Source organism: Thamnophis elegans, chromosome 4 (assembly GCF_009769535.1).
Source record: "Thamnophis elegans isolate rThaEle1 chromosome 4, rThaEle1.pri, whole genome shotgun sequence".
In the NCBI taxonomy this organism is placed as follows: Eukaryota; Metazoa; Chordata; class Lepidosauria; order Squamata; family Colubridae; genus Thamnophis; species Thamnophis elegans.
Window position 1 is genome coordinate 64,973,410 of NC_045544.1, and position 18,003 is coordinate 64,991,412.

General features: G+C 43.3%; 1 protein-coding gene across 1 annotated transcript; it reads right to left on the reverse strand.

Moving 5' to 3' along the window:
* Positions 1-274: 274 nt before the first annotated feature.
* Positions 275-16,575, reverse strand: DLL1 (delta like canonical Notch ligand 1). Its single transcript, XM_032214973.1, has 11 exons — positions 15,663-16,575; positions 14,669-15,001; positions 12,414-12,474; positions 11,786-12,043; positions 6,572-6,632; positions 5,655-5,785; positions 5,345-5,514; positions 5,023-5,239; positions 1,564-2,356; positions 1,333-1,447; positions 275-901 (listed from the first exon to the last, which is right to left on the reverse strand). Exons 1-11 carry the CDS (start codon positions 15,720-15,722, stop codon positions 896-898), a joined length of 2,205 nt encoding a protein of 734 aa, XP_032070864.1. The 5' UTR covers positions 15,723-16,575; the 3' UTR covers positions 275-895.
* Between the last annotated feature and the right edge of the window lie 1,428 nt (positions 16,576-18,003).

The window sequence follows — 18,003 nt, forward strand, 5'->3', positions numbered from 1 at the left end:
GTTCCTGTGCAGTCATGATTAGCAATATATCAATTTAATTAGACCTTCACATATGGACCTGATCTTTCACGCCTGACACATACACTGCCAACATTGTTTTCCTTGATGTTGCTAATGTACCAATAGCAGCTTCTCAACGGTGAATGTGCAGAAGTGTTTCGCAAAAAAAACCAAGAAAAGCATATGCCTTGGATATCATTAATAATATTTATTTTGGAAAAATATTTTTAAAATGAATTTCTTTATTAACAAAAACAGTAAAAAAAACCTCAAATAACATTTTGCACAATGTTTCATAAATACATTATATACAAAAAAAGTCACATAGACCCGAAGTGCCTTTGTACATATTTACCAAAAAAATTAAATTATCCCCCCCAAAAAATCACAAAATACCCCAGCTTTACAAATATCCTGAAAATAATTTTTACAGATTAAAAAAAATAACACACTTTCTTTTCCCCACCTAATAAAAACACATTTTTAGTATAAAAAAGGGACAGTAAAGGCAGTGTCTGTATCTCAAGAATCAACTGGCTCATAGAATCCAAAATACACACTCCAGGCAGTGCACACTTCTTGTGTAGGAATTCAGTCCGTTCATTTAAATACATATAGGGGGAAAAATCAACTGACCATAGTGCAATGATAAATCTTCATAAAAGGCAGTGCAACAGGTATCTTTGAACACAGAGCCTGACCTAGTGTCCGTCATGTATTATTTGCAGTCCCTTTTGCTAACTTCAGTAGAGAACCAGCTCAGTCTGAATTTAGTTTCTCAGCAGCAGTCAGTGAAGGAATCTTTCTCCCTTTTCTTGTTCAGCAGCATTCATTGGGGCATATCACCTTTGAAAATTGTTTCAAAACAACAATTTTGCCATGTCATCTTTTTTTTTTACACCTGCAAGAATTCAAGAGAGACAGGGTGAAAAAACAATCCAAGGATACCCATTAAGGCATAAAAAGGTAATTGACTTGATCATTAGGAGAATCAAATATCTCCCCTAGGTGAGGCATTTTAAGGAAAGTGGTTTTATTTCCCACCCACCCACATTTCTGCATGGGCAGGGTGACTAATGCATTTTATTGGACTGAACTGGAAGATTGGAATCCACCCACCAATGGCTATTGATGGGATGACAATACCGCATATTATTATGGGGAAGATTTATAATTTCATGGGCCGTAATTTTGAAATTACCCTACTAACTCATCCTACAAAGCAGATAAACCATCATTAGGGCTTCCATTGAACAAACTGAACTGCATCAGAGGAAATGGTGCATTAGTGCAATGGTGACAGGTTTTGAGCCTGGGAGAGAATATATCTACCTCCGTTGCTATGATGCATTCATCTTTCTCTTCTGATATGACATACACTGACTGGTACTTTGTGTCTTTTGAAGTGGAATATACCGATTCTGGCCGTTTCCTTTCAGATGTTTCACTGCAAAGAGAAAATTTCAGATGAGGTTGGTTTCGCGACAAATTTCAATACACCCTCAACTTTTGGCAAATTAAAAACCTGACCCATTTAACCACACTCCTCTAACACTCCCATACCTTTTGGGCTGTACTGTTTTTTTCTCCTCTGCTTCCAAATCATATGTTTCCCCCTTAGCTTCACATCTCCCATGATCCTCTTTAACAGTGTCCTCATGCTTGAGGTCATGGACTAAATTGTAATCCACTGACGGGTATCTGACTTTGTAGCCATTTTTGTCAGCATTTTCGCTGTGGAAGTCTATTTTCTTGTTCGTATTCTTAATCTGGGTGGCACCAATGACACTTATGGAGATGTCCTTCTCTCGCTGACAGTTGGCCAGGTTGTTCATGGTCTCAACTTCACTCCTACAGGCATCTTGCTGAGGGTGCTGCTTTTGTGTTTTGAGGCGAAAACAGACTACGATGGCAGCGCAGCCCAGCAACAGCATAAGGACCAGGATAATTCCAGCACACACTGCAATCCAAGGAAACTGGGAGCTCTGACGTTCTGTGTACTGCTCGGTGATGTCAACAATGACTGCCCCTTGAGGGGGTTCAGGAAGCAAGAACTGGCAGTTGAGGCCCCCATAACTACGTGCACATTCACAAACGTAACGGTTGTTTCTTTCGTGGCAAGTAGCCCCATTGTGGCAGGGATCATGCTCACATTTGCTGACAGGAGTGCTACAGTTCTTTCCATTGTATCCCGGAGGGCAGGTGCAGGAATAGTCATTGACTCCATCTTGACAGGTCCCTCCATTTAAGCAAGGAAATGAGGCACAATCATCCATGTTGTCATCACAGTGTCTTCCAGTGAAGCCAGCTTGACATTGGCATATGTAGGAATTCATAAGATCCACACACTGAGCTCCTGAAAAGGTTTGGAGAGGGCAATGATAAATAGGAGGAACTAGTCATAGGAACTGACAATGCTATTGATCTATTATATCTACCCAGGATACTGCTTATTTACAACAAGCCTACAAAGAATAAGAAACAGGCACCATTCAAGGAAGATCATCCAAACAATTTTATGGATTCAAGAAGACCAGGATTTACAAACTCAGTACCTCAGAGTTCATTGCTATAGAGCTTTTTACTGTTGGCATAATATAGTTAATTTTCATAAGAACATAACAGGAATGAATGAATTGATGGCACATTCTTCTAGGCCAGTGTTTCTCAACCTTGGCAACTTGAAGATGTCTGGACTTCAACTCCCAGAATTCCCTGGCTGGAGAATTCTGGGAGTTGAAGTCCAGACATCTTCAAGTTGTCAAGGTTGAGAAACACTGTTCTAGGCAATCATATTACCTGTCATATTACTTGTCAGTCTGGATATTTTTATCACTATTTTAAAGGCAGTCTTCTATTACTCTAATGCAGAGGTGAGGAATTGTGGCCCTTTTATGACTTCTAGCCTTCAACTTCCAGAATTCTTGAGGCAGCCATGCTGGCTTAGGAATTCTGAGAATTGTAATCCACAAATCATAAAAGGGCCACAGTTCCACCCCCCTACTCTAATGAATGGGTGTTTCGAGTATTTAAAAATCAGGTCACTTATCTGGCTGCTTTTAAATGTTGTGGGGGTTTATATTTGATTAGCATAATATTGTCCAAGCAGCTAAGAGCAAAATAAGTGACCAACAGCTTTAAAACAGAATAAAAGCCTTCAGGTTATTTTAAGTACACCACAGAACCAATGTGGAAGCACATATTCTGAGCTGGGCCACCTCAGGCTATTTTTGTACACAACAGAAAAGATGTTTTTTTGATACATGAAATAAACAAATGAAATCTCCCTAAACATTGCAAAAGTAAGATTATTTTTCCCACCCCAATTTCTTGTTTTCTACACCATGCCCCCCCCCCCCCGGCCAACTTTAATTAAACTAATTGAAGTGGGGCTTAATGTATTATGGGAACATTAAAAAGAGGCTAATTCAGTCAGTTAACTAATTCCAAGACTACATTTAGCCTAAATGGGATCCACTGCTGAAAATGGATAAAGTACTTCCTATCAACTGCCTTGGTGTGGAACACCAAATCCTAGTCAAGTGCCTTATTTTGCACAACCATCCCATGAAGGGTGGGAGAGCACGGCCCCGTGAAAAAGCTAACCTTTTCCTTATAGAAGGCATCATAAATGTTATCAGCACACAGTATTCCTTCCAAATACTCTGACTGAAGTAGCTTGAGCCTCCCTCTTTGCTGCATCTCTAAGCAAAGAGAAGGGAATGCAGCTTTCTCGATAAGCTTTGGGTTCAGGTCTCAAAGTCTCAAGCACTTCCTAAAGGCAGAGAGTGGGATTCTGTTCTTCCCAGATATGACTATTTCCTAAGAGAACCCCCCCAGCAAACCTGTGGGGAAAGGGCAACTGTCTGTAGAGATTTTCAATCATCCAGGTCACAGTTATTCTAAAGGTGCTTTTTCCAAAGGCAACTGGACTTGTTGTTGTTTTTTTCCTTTGAAAGTATTTTACTTCTCATCCAGGAAGCTTCTTCAGTTCTTGGATGAGAAACGAAACAAAGGTGGGGAGAGAGGAAATCTAATTGCCTTTCGGAAAAATCTCCTTTGGGAAAGACCAAAAGCACCTTGGGAAAAGTCCCAAATATGAACTTTTCACCCATAGATTAAAGTGGAGCATTCAAGAAAATATTGTTACTACCTGCTTTAATTGAAAAGGATAAACTGACTCATCAAGTCAGTATCATTGAGCCCGGTACTTCAAGATCAAGTGACAGTCAGTTTCATCACCAATCAGATGGACTGAGACTTCAACACCTCTAGTAGGCATCATGTGAGGATTGGGTGGCATTAGGCACCATGTTTATAAGGACTGCATTTTTGCTAAAGAGGGGTATACCCTCTTTTTTTCAAGGAGGAAGGAAAAAACCTGACATATAACTCAGTCTTCTTGAATCTGATGTCCTCTCGCTATGTTGAACCTCATTTTCCATAATCCCTCAGCCAGCAGGCTCAATGGTGGCTGAACTGGGGGAATTATAAGAATTGAAAGCCAACATGACTAGAGGAAGCTGAGCAAGGCGGATAAAACTTCTGAGAAATGTTATTGCGGAAATGCCATTCATATTAAACGCGCCCTTCTTCTCCGTACGAAATGCCAAAGTAAAATTTCTCCAAACGGGAGGGGAAAATTGAGTTGGTGTCTTTTTGTGTTCTTATCAGTTTCACGGTTTTATAAAAAGCTGCACAACACCTTCAGAATTGTTTAAAAATCACTGAAGAGTGTCAGGCTTACTCTGAAGACCACGCACTCACAAACTGTCGCTTCTCTCCCACAGAAACCAGTGTGGTTCAGCAAACTTCAGCGCTGCTTGGATCCCTCTCTCTTCCTCCATTAAATCAAGGCATCTCATTATAGCATGTCAAGGGAACTGCAGTGAGAAGTTTACTCTCTTCCCTTAGAAGTTAAGTGAACTGCAGCAGGAAGGTCATTCACTTCCCATGGATGTTTAGGGCAAAATGGCCATTAACGTGAATGGGTGATCAAATACAGGTACCGGTTTGGCTTACCATTAGCACAAGGACTGGAGCTGCAATAGTCAATTTTCTTTTCGCAGTTGAATCCAGAGTAACCCACAGGGCAACGACAACTATATCCACCTTCAGGATTGTCTGTACATCGTCCTCCATTGAAGCAAGGCCCATCGGCACACGTCATTGCACCCAGCTCGCAGTTTTTACCATAAAAACCAGGTGGACAGGTACAGGAGTAGCTGTTCTCAAGGTCCTGTTGGAAGAAAGACCCACCCTCTTTAGCAATCTTTACTATGTAACTTAACAATTGGGACAAAACCTTCTTTTCAGGCTAGTTGTAGCAGTAGTGTTAACTTACAGTACAACTTCCCCCGTTCTTGCAAGGGCTGACATCACATTCATTGATTTCAATCTCACAATTGGAACCCGTGTAACCAGGACGGCAAGAACAGGTATAACTTCCTTGGCCCGTGTTGGTACAAGTGGCGGCATTTTTGCAAGGCTTATGGTGTGTACAGTAATTTAGATCTGCAGGAGAAGTTACAGACAAAAAAGGTTACCAGAAGGTTACCTGTGTGTCTCTGTAAGGACGTTATCTAAGTTTAGTTTGAGAGAGATACGAGCCTAAGAAAACTGGCTGTATAAAAGTTACAAACAATAGAACTTACCCTGGTTACAAAAAAGACCGCCCCAACCTTCCTGACAATTGCACTGCCAAGGTTGTTGACAGGTACCATGAAGACAACCTGGGTATCGGATGCATTCATCACAGTAACGCCCTTGCCAACCAACACGGCACCTGTGAAAACAAATTTTAAATAATTTTAGTACAAGGACTTCTGTCACAAACTGAAAATTATTTAGATTAAAACTAAACAAAAATCAAACTTCTAAGTAATGTACTTCGTCCAACATTATTGGTCTTATTAAGCTCAGAAGCTTTTTCGCTACCTGAAATACTTTTTAGATAGGTGAACAAGCTAATCTCTTTGATTTTTGTTGTCCTTATTCCTGAGTTCAAGTTCCTTCTGCTGGTAGCCTTGATTTATTAACCATCACTTTTATAAATCACTCTTCTTCCAAGACGCTAAGGATGCTAATTCCATTTAATCTCCACATTAACTCTGCAAAGACGATTATGCTGACGGAGAAATTGATTTCCCAAGGGCCACATATTTTTATAGTTCATCAGAGAGGCATAGACGTCTCCTTGCTCCAAACCAAAACACACCTATTCTCCTTTTGATTCAGTTATTCCAGTAATCACACCCATAAACCACCATCTAATCATTCCATCAAATTAATTATAATTATTCCATGATTTCAAAAGGCTCGGTACAAGGCACAGTGCATCCATTATATTTTAAAGTTAATGTGCTCCTACTAGACACTAAGCCCCATTCAACTTCTTCCAAATATCCATAAATTCTGGAGTGGTGCTTTGTCTCCCTCTTATTTGACTTACACGGACATTAGGTTAAGAAGTAAAGCAGGCCTGAATATAATCAAATCTGGGATTCCCAAATCAAGTTTGCAGGCAGAAGGATGGAGCAAGAGCAGGAGAAAGAGAGGTCTGGAAACTTACTTGCATTCCCCAGGCTTGTCACAGAATCCATGCTGGTCATCACAGCCTGGCAAGCAAATTGCTGAAAAACACAAAGAAACCAAAATATATCCATAAGCCTTTCGGAGCCTTGTGAGCTTAAGTCAAATTCTTTTTCATGACAGTCGAGTTGGTGACAGCATCTAAATGAATCTTCAGAGCTTCTAAGAGTAGTGGTCGTGCTTTTGTAACAGGGGGCTTTACTTATCACTAGGAATGAACATTCCCTTTAATGCAGTTGCACACAAACAAAAGAGAGCACACAATGACTCCTTTCCGCACAAAATCCTGCACAAAATCCCATCCGCCTTTTCTTCCCAGTAAGGGTCAGAAGTCCTATTTCCCCCCCACATCCTATTCAATACCAGAGCTCCTCCTCTTGGTATCCTCGGCATCCTCAGCAAGTGTAAGAGAGAGGGAGGGAGAGAGGGAGGGAGAGAGGGAGAGAGAGAGCATGCACAGATAAGGATAGACAGCTGGTGTGCAGGGTGCCAGCCGGGACAGCTGCTCCATTGTCTATTCTCTCCCAGCAGCTGCCCCACTGCAACAATACCCCAACTCCTTACAGCCAATCAGAGCCAAGATGTGCTTTCTCATCAGCCTATCCCTACCCAGATCTAATCTATGGCACGCGCATGATTTCTGGGCAAAGGGGAAGGGTTTTTTCTTATTCAAATAATTAAGTCTAAAGTTCTTTCACACACACCCCCAAAGGAAGGAGGGGGAGTGGAGCCTGAAGAACACAGACATAGGAAGGAGGTAAGCAGGCCAGCAGGAGGGAGGATGGGAGCAGGGCGGGGAGGGAAGACTTCTGCTCATTACTTTGCCTGGTTATGGAACTCATTAAGCAGGCACTGTGAGTTTTAACCCCACAAAGCAAGCCAGAGACAATGACAAGCACAGAAGGAGAAACAGAAGATGAAGAAGAACGGGACTGATCATCAGATTGTTAAGGGGGGGGGGGGAGAGAGAGAAGGAATGAATGGGGCAAGTGTGTGGACGAGACAAGCCTGCCAATTTTGGGACAGGCTTTTGGGTTGACATCATTTCCCTCTCCCCAACCTCACCAAGTAAATGCACCATGCATTCTAACAACTTGCTCACAAGGTTCAGAATGTTTTGGAAAGAAAAGCAGGAAGGGTTTTTCTTTTTCTTTCCAAAGGCTGCCAACCATATCTTATTTCTCATCTCCTTCCCTAAATAATGATAATCTAATTAAAGGGGGATCATGCATTGGGGATCATGTCACCTGGGGTTTTTCTTACTAACTTGACCCATAAGAAAATCAGAACCATGGTGGCCCTCCTGCCAAAGACTAGATTTTTGGGCCAGTGCAAAGCAGCTTCTTAAGGCAGCACCCTTACTGGGAAAATCAAATGACTCCACTTGGACAGATCAAATGGAAGCATCCAACTAGGCCAATTCAATTCAGCTGGCTGCTTCCATCCATTGGAAATGGGCCTCCACATTAACAGAGCAGGCCTTTTCAGAGTCTAGACTAAAATGGCCAACTGTTTTGATTCATCACTTTGAAGAGAGATATTTCAATTCAGTGTTTTTGCCAAAGTATTTTGGTCAAAGCTTCATCCAGTTGAAATTCCCCTTCCAATCTCTGCACGACTCCAGTAAGATGTGGGGCCTATGAAGTCGTAAGTGTTTTATTTGTTGTATTTCCTCCAGGAGCTCAAGGCCAACATATTCCTAGACCAGTAATTAAGTAGGTATTCTATACTAATTCTCAATGGGGCCAATCACACTGGCCATGGCTTAACATAATGGCCCGAATTTAGACAGTTACTTGAGGCATACAGTAAAAATTATATATTTCCAGTGAATTTTTTTTTCCTGCCTTGACTTTACCACTAGTTTTAAACACTCTCCCACCAGGCAAAGTATCAAGCAACTTTAAACCCAAGGAACATCCAGAAGGAAAGATACTTGTTTCTCATAAAAGAATGGAAGATTTCATGCTAAATCATAATCTATTTAGGAAAATCTGTGAATTCAAAAGTGAAGGGTTTTTTTTTAAAGCATAAGGATAGCTCCAAATTGATTAGGGCTGGCTGGACATATCTAAAAATTAATGAAATTATAATAAAGAACTAAACTGGGAGGAGGCGCAAATTCCATTAAGTCCAAATACCAACATTACTTAACTCTGCTAAGAAGCACAAACCTAAAACCTCTTGAGAATAAGAATTAATCATGCAATTTCTTGGACTCTGGCCAGTATTGCCGCTGGCTGTTTTCCATGTTATTTATGATCCACTCTGGCTAGTTAAGTATATGAGTGCTTACTTGTTCAGCTTCCCGGATATTTATATTTACAATTATGTCCCTGTAATGCAGCCAGTGTGTGACTTTGAATGAAGAGGGTCTAGTTCAAGGTTAGGCCACCTGATGCCCTCCAGATGTTTTGAGATGTGACCCTTATAAACTGCAGCTAGCATAGAAGATAGCCAGGAATTCTGGGTAATGTAATCCGGGTTACTTGGAAGTAGATCTGGCTTTAATGGAATATGTTTCTAACTACTTTTCTGCGTATCGCTATTGACATTTAATAAAATTGCCTAGAGAACGAACTGATTTCAGAAAGACTTTTTTTCCCTTTTAAGAATGGCATGACTGACAACCCACTGAAATTAAGGGTCAAGGGGGATTTCCCCTTTTATAAACATCCGCTGTGAGGCTTTCCCTGTGTCACCTTTTGCCACCCAGGCCTTTCTCAAGCCAGTCTATGTTAGTTTCTTCTTACTAGACTAATTTAGTCTTTTAGAGAAGAGGACAGTCTAGAATAATAGTAAGATGCCAAGTGCAGAAAATAGGGGAGGGAGTTAGGTTTTTGTTGTTTTTAGTAACTTTTCCAAATATAAGATTGCAACAATATATTTACTAAGCCACAGAGCTACTTGCTAGACAGTAAGGGAAGGAAATGGGTGGGAAAGGGGAGATAAAATGAAGAAAAGGAGAAAATGTTGTCACTTTTTTTCTGTTCTTCTCCCCATCACTACCTTACCCGTATCTTTACTATCCAACACTGAATAATTCTACAGAATCTGAAAGCTTGAACACTGATGTGCTTATTCGATGATCTAATGGTCTAATAAATGCATTCATTGGACTGTTAAATTATGATGGCCATTTCGATGCATGTCAGTTTGTTGGACATATCAATAAATAATAGAGGGAATTAGGTGGATCAGTTTGGCTTACATTACTAATTAATTAATGAACAATACAGCCCTTTGAGGGATTTGTAAGCTTTAATGTCAGGGCTGTCGGAGACATTTTGCCACCTGAGATAAATGACAAAATGGCATTATCTTCCTTTCCCATATAAAGAAGCCAACAAGACACCGCTATATACTTGGATTTTTGGCATTGATATTTGACTCAGCTTAGTCTACCATTCATGGTCTTCTACCATAGCAGAAAAGAGCAGCTGGGGAGTTTAAGAATTGCAGCAGGGGCACTGGCCCTCTTGCTCCTCCCTATCCCCACTTGAGGAATCTCTTTATCATGATTATGATGTGGCTAACTTCATTTAATGTCCATTAAATGTAGTTATATTTACTCAAAACAAAGTTATAGTCTTCAAAAAACCTTATTCTATAGCAAATTTGTTTAAATTGTCACTTGAATATGTATGTGAGTTTCTTTACATTGCTTCCTTCACTGAGTAATAAAGAACAGCCAGGCCTCCAAGTAAAATAATTTGACTGTTACTCTGATTCCCTAATGGGCACTATTTTACTGATCAAGACAGAATATGAAATTCTTCACTTTTTGAAAGATGGAATGAGGATTCTAAAACACTATCAACTTTTCCAAGTCTTCTGTATCAGCCTTTCCCAGTGTAATACCCTCCAGCTCAGTGGTGTGATTCAAAAAAAATTATTACCGGTTTTGTAGGCATGGCTTGGTGGGCATAGCATGGCTTGGTGGGCGTGGCAGGGGAAGGATACTGTAAAATCTCCATTTCCTCCCCACTTCAGGGGAAGGATACTGTAAAATCTCCATTCCCTCCCCACTCCAGGGGAAGGTTGTTGCAAAATCTCCATTCCCTCCTGATCAGCTGGGACTTGGGAGGCAGAGAATAGATGGGAGCAGGGCCAATCAGAGGTGGTTTTTACTGGTTCTCCGAACTAATCAAAATTTCCGCTTCTCCAGAACTGGTCAGAACCTGCTGAATAACATTTCTGCTCCAGCTTATGGTATTGTGGTTGGGAATTATGGAAGTTGAGGACTAAAACTGCTAGAGGCTACTAGGTTGAAGAAGCTGCTGTACATAATTTGGCTGATGTGCATGAAGGAAATTTTTAACCTAAGATAGGATTCTACATTTTGCCAAGATATTGTTTCACTTGCAATTTCAAAGAATAGAATCATTGATGTTAAGCACTTGCAATTCTCAGATTTTAGTGGGAGAATACAAGTCTCCTAGCAAGAAACATGGGAATTAAAACTGATTAATATTTAATATATCTGTGCATTCAAAATTACGAAGAATTATTTTGGATCTTGAACCATCTCTCTGCTATTCATTATAGCAGCTTGATTTTTTCAGTATTCTATGAAAATTTGGAAGCAGATGTTTGTTTTAAGGAATCAACTCAATAAAATTAATGCAATTCTTAAAACAATGAGAAGTTTCCTTCAAAGTCAGTCTCTTTCTTCCAAATCACCCTTAAAAACAGTCTTAAGACATAATATTAGCTGGACTGTGATCATAATTTTGAAAATAATAAAATATCTTTACAGGCCTTTATTCTTTTGCCCTTGTAAGTGAAGTCTTCATACATAATTATATGATTAATAATTGATATAATTTTATCATTGCTTTGCATTAATTACCTCATTTCAAGATCAAATGCTATTTGTGTTGTAGTTGATCCTTGCCCTATATCTTAATGAGTAGATTCATAATTTTGTGTGTGTGCGTGTGTGTGTGTGTGCGAGCACACACACAGCGTGTTTATGTACATAATTTATTTGCACTGATTTACTTCTTAGCATTTGGACATGGAAATGGGCTACACGAACAGACAATCTCCTAAGGGAAACCACCATCATTTTGTCCAATGGCAAAAGGGGATCATTTCCCTTATTACTCACTGAGTAGGAGATGTTTGGATTTATGCAGAGTAACCAGAATCAACAGAAAGAAAATTGAGGTTTTCATCTGTGGATACTCACGGTCTCCACAGTATTGCCCCTTCCAGCCTGGATTGCAGACTTTATCCCCTCGTTCATCACAGGTGAAGTGGCCAAAGGCATCATCCCGAGGGCGACAAAAGACAGAACAGCCTTCTCCATAGTAATGCTCATCACACACAAATCGGTAGGAGTACTTGAGGTCAGTGCGACCACTGGTATGCAGGTCACTGGACCATTCTTCCCCAACAGTCAGATGTCTCTGTGTAGCCAGGCGGCTAATGAGACGTTCTGGATTTTCTGAAGAGGGAGGGGTACAGTGGGATAAGGAAATGGAATAGCAACACAGTTCATCAAATAAGAAATGTGATGTACCACTGGAGACCTAGAAGATCATTGGGAAGGGTTGGCTATTTCTAAGTATGTTGCAGAAGACAGATGTTTATGTGAACAGACCCCAGAATGCTATTGGGCTTGACCTCTAGCCAAGTGGCTGAAGATAATGGAAGACAAGCCCATTGAATAGGGAATTAGAGTAGAAGAAATGTGTAAAAGTTGTCTTCCCAAGCATTGCCTTCCATGTGTGCCAGACTGTTTTCCCATCATGGGAAGGTAACATAGGGGTTAAGGAAGACTCCTGAATATACCACTTGGGAAAACCATTATTTACCTGTGCTGAGGTCATCAGGAGAGTCAGTGTGCAGAGCTTCAATGATGAGAGAGAAAGTGCCCTGCACAATACAGAGAAGGGAGAAACAATGAATGTGAAGGCCTGCAGTCAGCAGAATAATATAATCACAGGAGACTACAGCCATAGCAGCCAGCATGACTCTCTGATCCCCTAACTCAGGCCTCCCTTTTTTTCCCTCAAGGAAATGGCAGCACTTTTTCAAAACTTGCTTCCTGGCCTGTTTTTTCAGCCTGTTCATACAGGATATGGTATTAAAATGGAGCAGTGAGGGGAAACGGGGATGGGCTGGGAACAGCCATGACTGCCAATCCTCCCCCTTAATGAAGAGGATGGCAGGGGGAGAAGGGAAGGATGCTAGAAGAGTGATGGGCCAAACTGGCAGTAACTTTGGTATTTCCCAGTAGGCAGACAAGGGGGATGGGGTTATGTTCAGATATTCTGTCAATCCTGCCTTCAACATTCCCTTCAATGGATCAGCTGTGGCTCCTAGTGATGATCAACTGTCAACTTGCCACTGTCAAATTGCAGTCTGCAAAATTTTTGAATTTCCAGTGGCAGAATTTCAGCATACCATACAATCTAGATCAAGGGTCTCAAACTTGGCCATTTTAAGACTTGTGGACTTGAAGTTCCAGAATTCCTCAGCCAGTTTTGCTGGCTGAGGAATTCTGGGAGTTCAAGTCCATAAGCCACTTTTGCTGGATGAGGAATTCTGGGAGTTGAAGTCCATAAGTCTTAAAGTGGTCAAGTTTGGAGACCCCTGATCTAGAGAAAGATGTTAGAACCGTAGAACAACCCATAGTCCCTGATAGGTAAGAACTACCTCCAAGCCAACAGTAGGGTAACCCTACTCCAGGAAACACCAGGAAAGCAGCCACCCAACTGAAGGTCTTTAGAAAGGGTCACTTTTTTGTAGGATGAGGAAAAACTTCTATGTTTGCAAAACAGACACCCATTTTGATTACATCACTGAAGGCAACCCGGTCTACCATCCAGGATTCTGAGATTTCAACTCCCATTAACTATAGCCAGGAAGGCCAATGGCAGCAGACTGCAGGAAATGTAGTCTGAAACATTATACCATTGTTTCTCCAGCTTAGCAACTTTCAAATGTGTAAACTTCAACTCCCAGAATTCCCCAGGCAGCCATGTAGTCCACACATCTTAAAAGTTGCCTCAATGGAAAAATAATGTTCTAGGTGATAACCCATTGCCTGCTCTTTAAACATGCAAACAAGAGGCTTCTAACATTTTAAATGGGTGCAGAGCTGTTCCTTTATACTTCCTTTCCTTTGGCATGAAGAAAAGTATGGGGAAAGAGGGGAAAAAAGGCACAGGAGGTGGCAGAGGCAAATAACATCTGAACCCATGCAATGTTTTTGTAAAAGCCTCTCATGGAAGCTCCTTCTGTATGACTTGACTTGAAATAAATTGGATCCCTTGGTTCTGGACCCAGAATCTGTCCATTTAAGTGAATTCAAGAGTACCATACAGTGTTCCAGCTTTTGGAAAGACTAAAAATAATCCATCCTCTCTAGATTTTCTGGACCATGCATTTTCCATTGTGAACATCCATTTCCTAATCTAGATAGAATGGCATTCCAAGATCATTTCCTCACTAGTAAATTATAGCTCTGTGTCTCCGTGTCTGTCTATGTATGTAAAATGTATATAGTATATATTATAGTGGTCCCAGAGGTGTTTTTTCAAGAGGCAACTGGACTTTCATGTTTTTCTTTGAAGACATTTCGCTTCTCATCCAAGAAGCTTCTTCAGCTCTGACTGGGTGGTGGGGAATGGAAAGATTTATATTCCTTGCAGACAGCTGGTTATTTGCATTCTTTTAGAAAGAATGCAAAGAAAAAAAATGTAAAGAAAAACAAGGAAGTCCAGTTGCCTCTTGAAAAAGCACCTTGGGACAACCATGACCTGGATGACTGAGAATCTCCATAGACATGTTATAAGCAGTGTTATCCCAATACAGATGTGCCAAAGTAATGGTTAGACTTTTTACCACTGGCAAGAAAACACCAACTCCCTAATTAAAAGATGGCTCTCATCTATATCTGTGATCAAATAATTGACAGGTTCTTCCACTGCATTCAAAATGCTACCTGATTACACATTTTTAAAGTCCATTTGATGTAGACTTACATCCAGTTTACCCTCTTGCATGCAAGCCTCCCCCCTCCCTCAGTCCCAGGCCTCTCCCTCAGAGGCTCGGGCGGTCTTACCGGCCAAGTGAAGCCGAAGGGGAACCGGATGGGGTTGCTGTAAGACGGTTCGCTGCCGCTGGTGGCGGCGCTGTCGGGGACGCTGAACGAGTTGGCTCCAAGAACCGGCGTGACGGCACTGCCGTAGGTGCAAGGCGGCTCTGGGGACACGCTAGCTTGGTAGTGCTTAAGGCACACGCGGAAGAAAGTTTTGCAGTCGCACTGTTGCAAGCCAGCCGAAGCGCCGGGATTGGCGGAGCCCAAGCCCTCTCGGCAGCAGTTGCGGTTGCCCAGAAGTCCCTTCTTATTGACAAACTCCTGCAGCTTCAGCTCGAAGACGCCGGAGGTCCAAACCTGCGGAGAAGGGCCGGGGGAGTGGGGGGGTAACGGCATACGATTAGAGGGGCTTGGAGCAGCGAGGGTTGTTCAGAGGCAACGCCGCACTCGGATCGGGAATCGCCTCGAAGGGGCGGGGCAAATGGATCATTGAAAGTTCTGCCGCCGCAAGCGGACAGCGGCGCTCGTCCGAGGCGTCGCCACCACCACCATCCGCGTCGCCGCGCGTAATGGGCAACCTCCCGCCGAGCCGAGCGCGGGGGCCGAATTGACCACGGCGCAGCGCCGGGTGAACGCTCACCCGGCACCTCGAGACGCTCCGACGGTGGGAGGCGGGTGGGGGGGGAAGAAACGCGCGGAGGAGAGAGAGAGAGAGCACGTGTCCCGAGTATTTCAGACCCGGGAATCCTAAGGAAGCGCTCGAGCCGCGCTTTTCCCTAACCGCGAAAGCTTCTAGTGGGAACGCGGTACTCGGCTCTCCAAAATTTCTGGAGGGAGGAGGACAGGCGCAGGTTGCCGACGCTTCTCCTCACGCGTTACCCACCCCGACCATTGCCAGACCGCCAATTAACTCCCAGAGAGTAGTCGCCAACTTTTGGGGATGGTGGAATGCTAGAAGCCCATCTGCACGCACTCTCCGCCCCCCTTTCCGCATCCCCTCACCGCCCCGAGGGCTTACCTGACAGGGAAGCTGAAGCAAGCAAAAGACGACTAAAGCCAGCATGGACCGTCCACCCATTTTGGCAGCGGGGGGAAGGGGAAGGAAGTGGTCTGGGCTTCTTCCCTTCTTGTCCCCGGTTTTCCTTTCCAAAGGAAGAAACGGCAAACCAAGACGAGCTTCTGTCAAGTCGAGGGTTCCGGACGTTTCTCCGCTCCGAGCCTGGCCGGAGGGGGATTAGAATGATGATTTATTTGTTTGGAGTCTCTTTCTTTCTCCCCCTGCGACCCCCCTCGTCGATGCGTTTCAGATACGCCCTTTAGTTGACTGACAGATCTTGTTTAAAGATGAATTAGGCGCAAGGAAAAAAGGACTACCCTCCTCTTGGCTTCCCCCTTCCAGATACAATTCTTGGCGCTTTGGTTTCTCTTGCTCCAACCAAAGCAAAGGAGAGAAAAAGCCACTTAATTCCCAGGGACGAAGAAAAGACTTCCCAAAGCAGATTAAAATAATCAACGATCTGGAAATCCCTCAGGGGACGAGAAGATAATTCCCGGTGGCTTCAGGCAAAGAGTGGCGGGTTTTTTGTTTTGGCGTGCATGTGTTTTTAGTTTTGCGGAGAGGGGTTGGCGATTACGCACAAGCAGCCGTTTTCAAATCCCAAGCTTTGCTGGTCGCCACTTTCTGGTAATGAATTCCGATCGATGTGTTGCTTTTTTAAAAACAAAAGAAATCCAAGCCTTCCCCCCCCCCCCGCGCGCGCAAAAAAAACCCCAAGGCAAAATGTTATTGCTTCGTGGATTTCCAAAGTCGATGGCTTGGCGGTGCCCGCGTTAATGTCTGCTCTCCGCTTTAGTCATGGGTGAGCTTTGCTTTCGCCTTGAAACTGCCTGCTGGATTGGGGTAAAAGTATTCCCTTTTTTTTCCCTTTTTCTTTCTTTTTCGGTTTTTTTTTCTTTCTTTTTTTTAGTTTTTTGCTCGCTGGCTTGCTCTGTAGCGCTAAGGATCTGCCTGCGTTCGGGCGCCTGCCTGCCTTATATCTCGCCGGCCGCCTGCATGGCTAATGAGATGCAAATGAGCAGCCCCCCAATCTGGCTAGAGCGGTCACAAAGGAACCACTTTTCCAAGCCTCCCTCTCAATGGATCACCAAATGGTCAGTGAGCTGTAAAATGGGCAACCCTCGTCTTCCCCTCCCCTCCAGCTCCCACCAAAATCTGAAAGGGGAGGGGGCGCTGATTTACATGCCTGCAAATTTGGTAACCGCAAAAACCGTCAGCCACACGCACACCCTTGCTCTCCTTTCCCAATAGCCTCGCTCGCGTTTTTTCTTCTCTGAATAGGAAAAAGGCAGGAAACCTTTCAAGCATCGAAAAACGCTGCGTTTTTGGAAGCGTCTTAAAAACGTGTATATGTGTTAGCGTGCGCGCACCGAGCTTTTTTTGCTCGCTTCTTTGCTTAAGCGCAGCCTGCAGGGATGCGTAAATCCACTCACTGCCCTCCAGCCTTTCCGACGTCGGATTACAATTCCCATCACCTTGACCCAAAGCGATGGGAACTGTAGTGCAACGCATCTATCTAGCACAGTAGAGTCTCTTCCGCTGGGAATCAGCATCTCTTGAAGTCTCTTTTGTATTTCATAACGTCTTGGGAGAAACGGGCCAAGGGAAGGAAAAGAGAATTCGGGAGACGTGGACGCAGTCAGATTCCCAAAGTGACTTGGACAGTCTTGGTTTTTCAAAGGCGGTTAAACCCTCGGTTGCTTGCGCTATGGAGTTTTGGGAATCCTAGAGCCAGAGACAGGGGCGATGAGTTGGATGGGAAGGTTCCAAAAAGTCCCTGCGCGCTTTCCCCGGGATCCTTACGCGCAATAAACCCCGAAGACTTTCAGTTGCAAACAATCCGGAAAAGACACTTGCCTTGTGTTAAGTTCCAAGAGGGGGAGAAGAGGGAGGGACGGACGGACGAGGGAAGATTGGCTGGGTAAACAGTCTTGCTTTTTAAAGACCCCAAAAGAACTTCTTTCAGTCCCTCGCTCCACTCCATCTCCTCTTCCCCCCCCCTTTCTTTTTCCCTTTCCCCTGAATTCTTGGCGAACTTGCAACGAGCGAGGCCCCAACTTCGTTTCTTCTCCCCTTCTCTCCCTCTGCCTTGAGCTGTCTCTTTCTGCCTCCCCCCCTTTTTTTTCTGAGCGTACTTTTTGTGTTGTGTGCGTGTGTGTGTTTAACGTGAGCGGTGTGGGTCGTTCGCGTGGCTGTCATTAAGGCAGTTTGTTATTATGGGAGGCCTGCATCAGTTGGCGCTTTGTGCCCTCAGCTGTATGGTAATGTGGACAAGCACCTGCTCTGCACAATGCAACCGAGA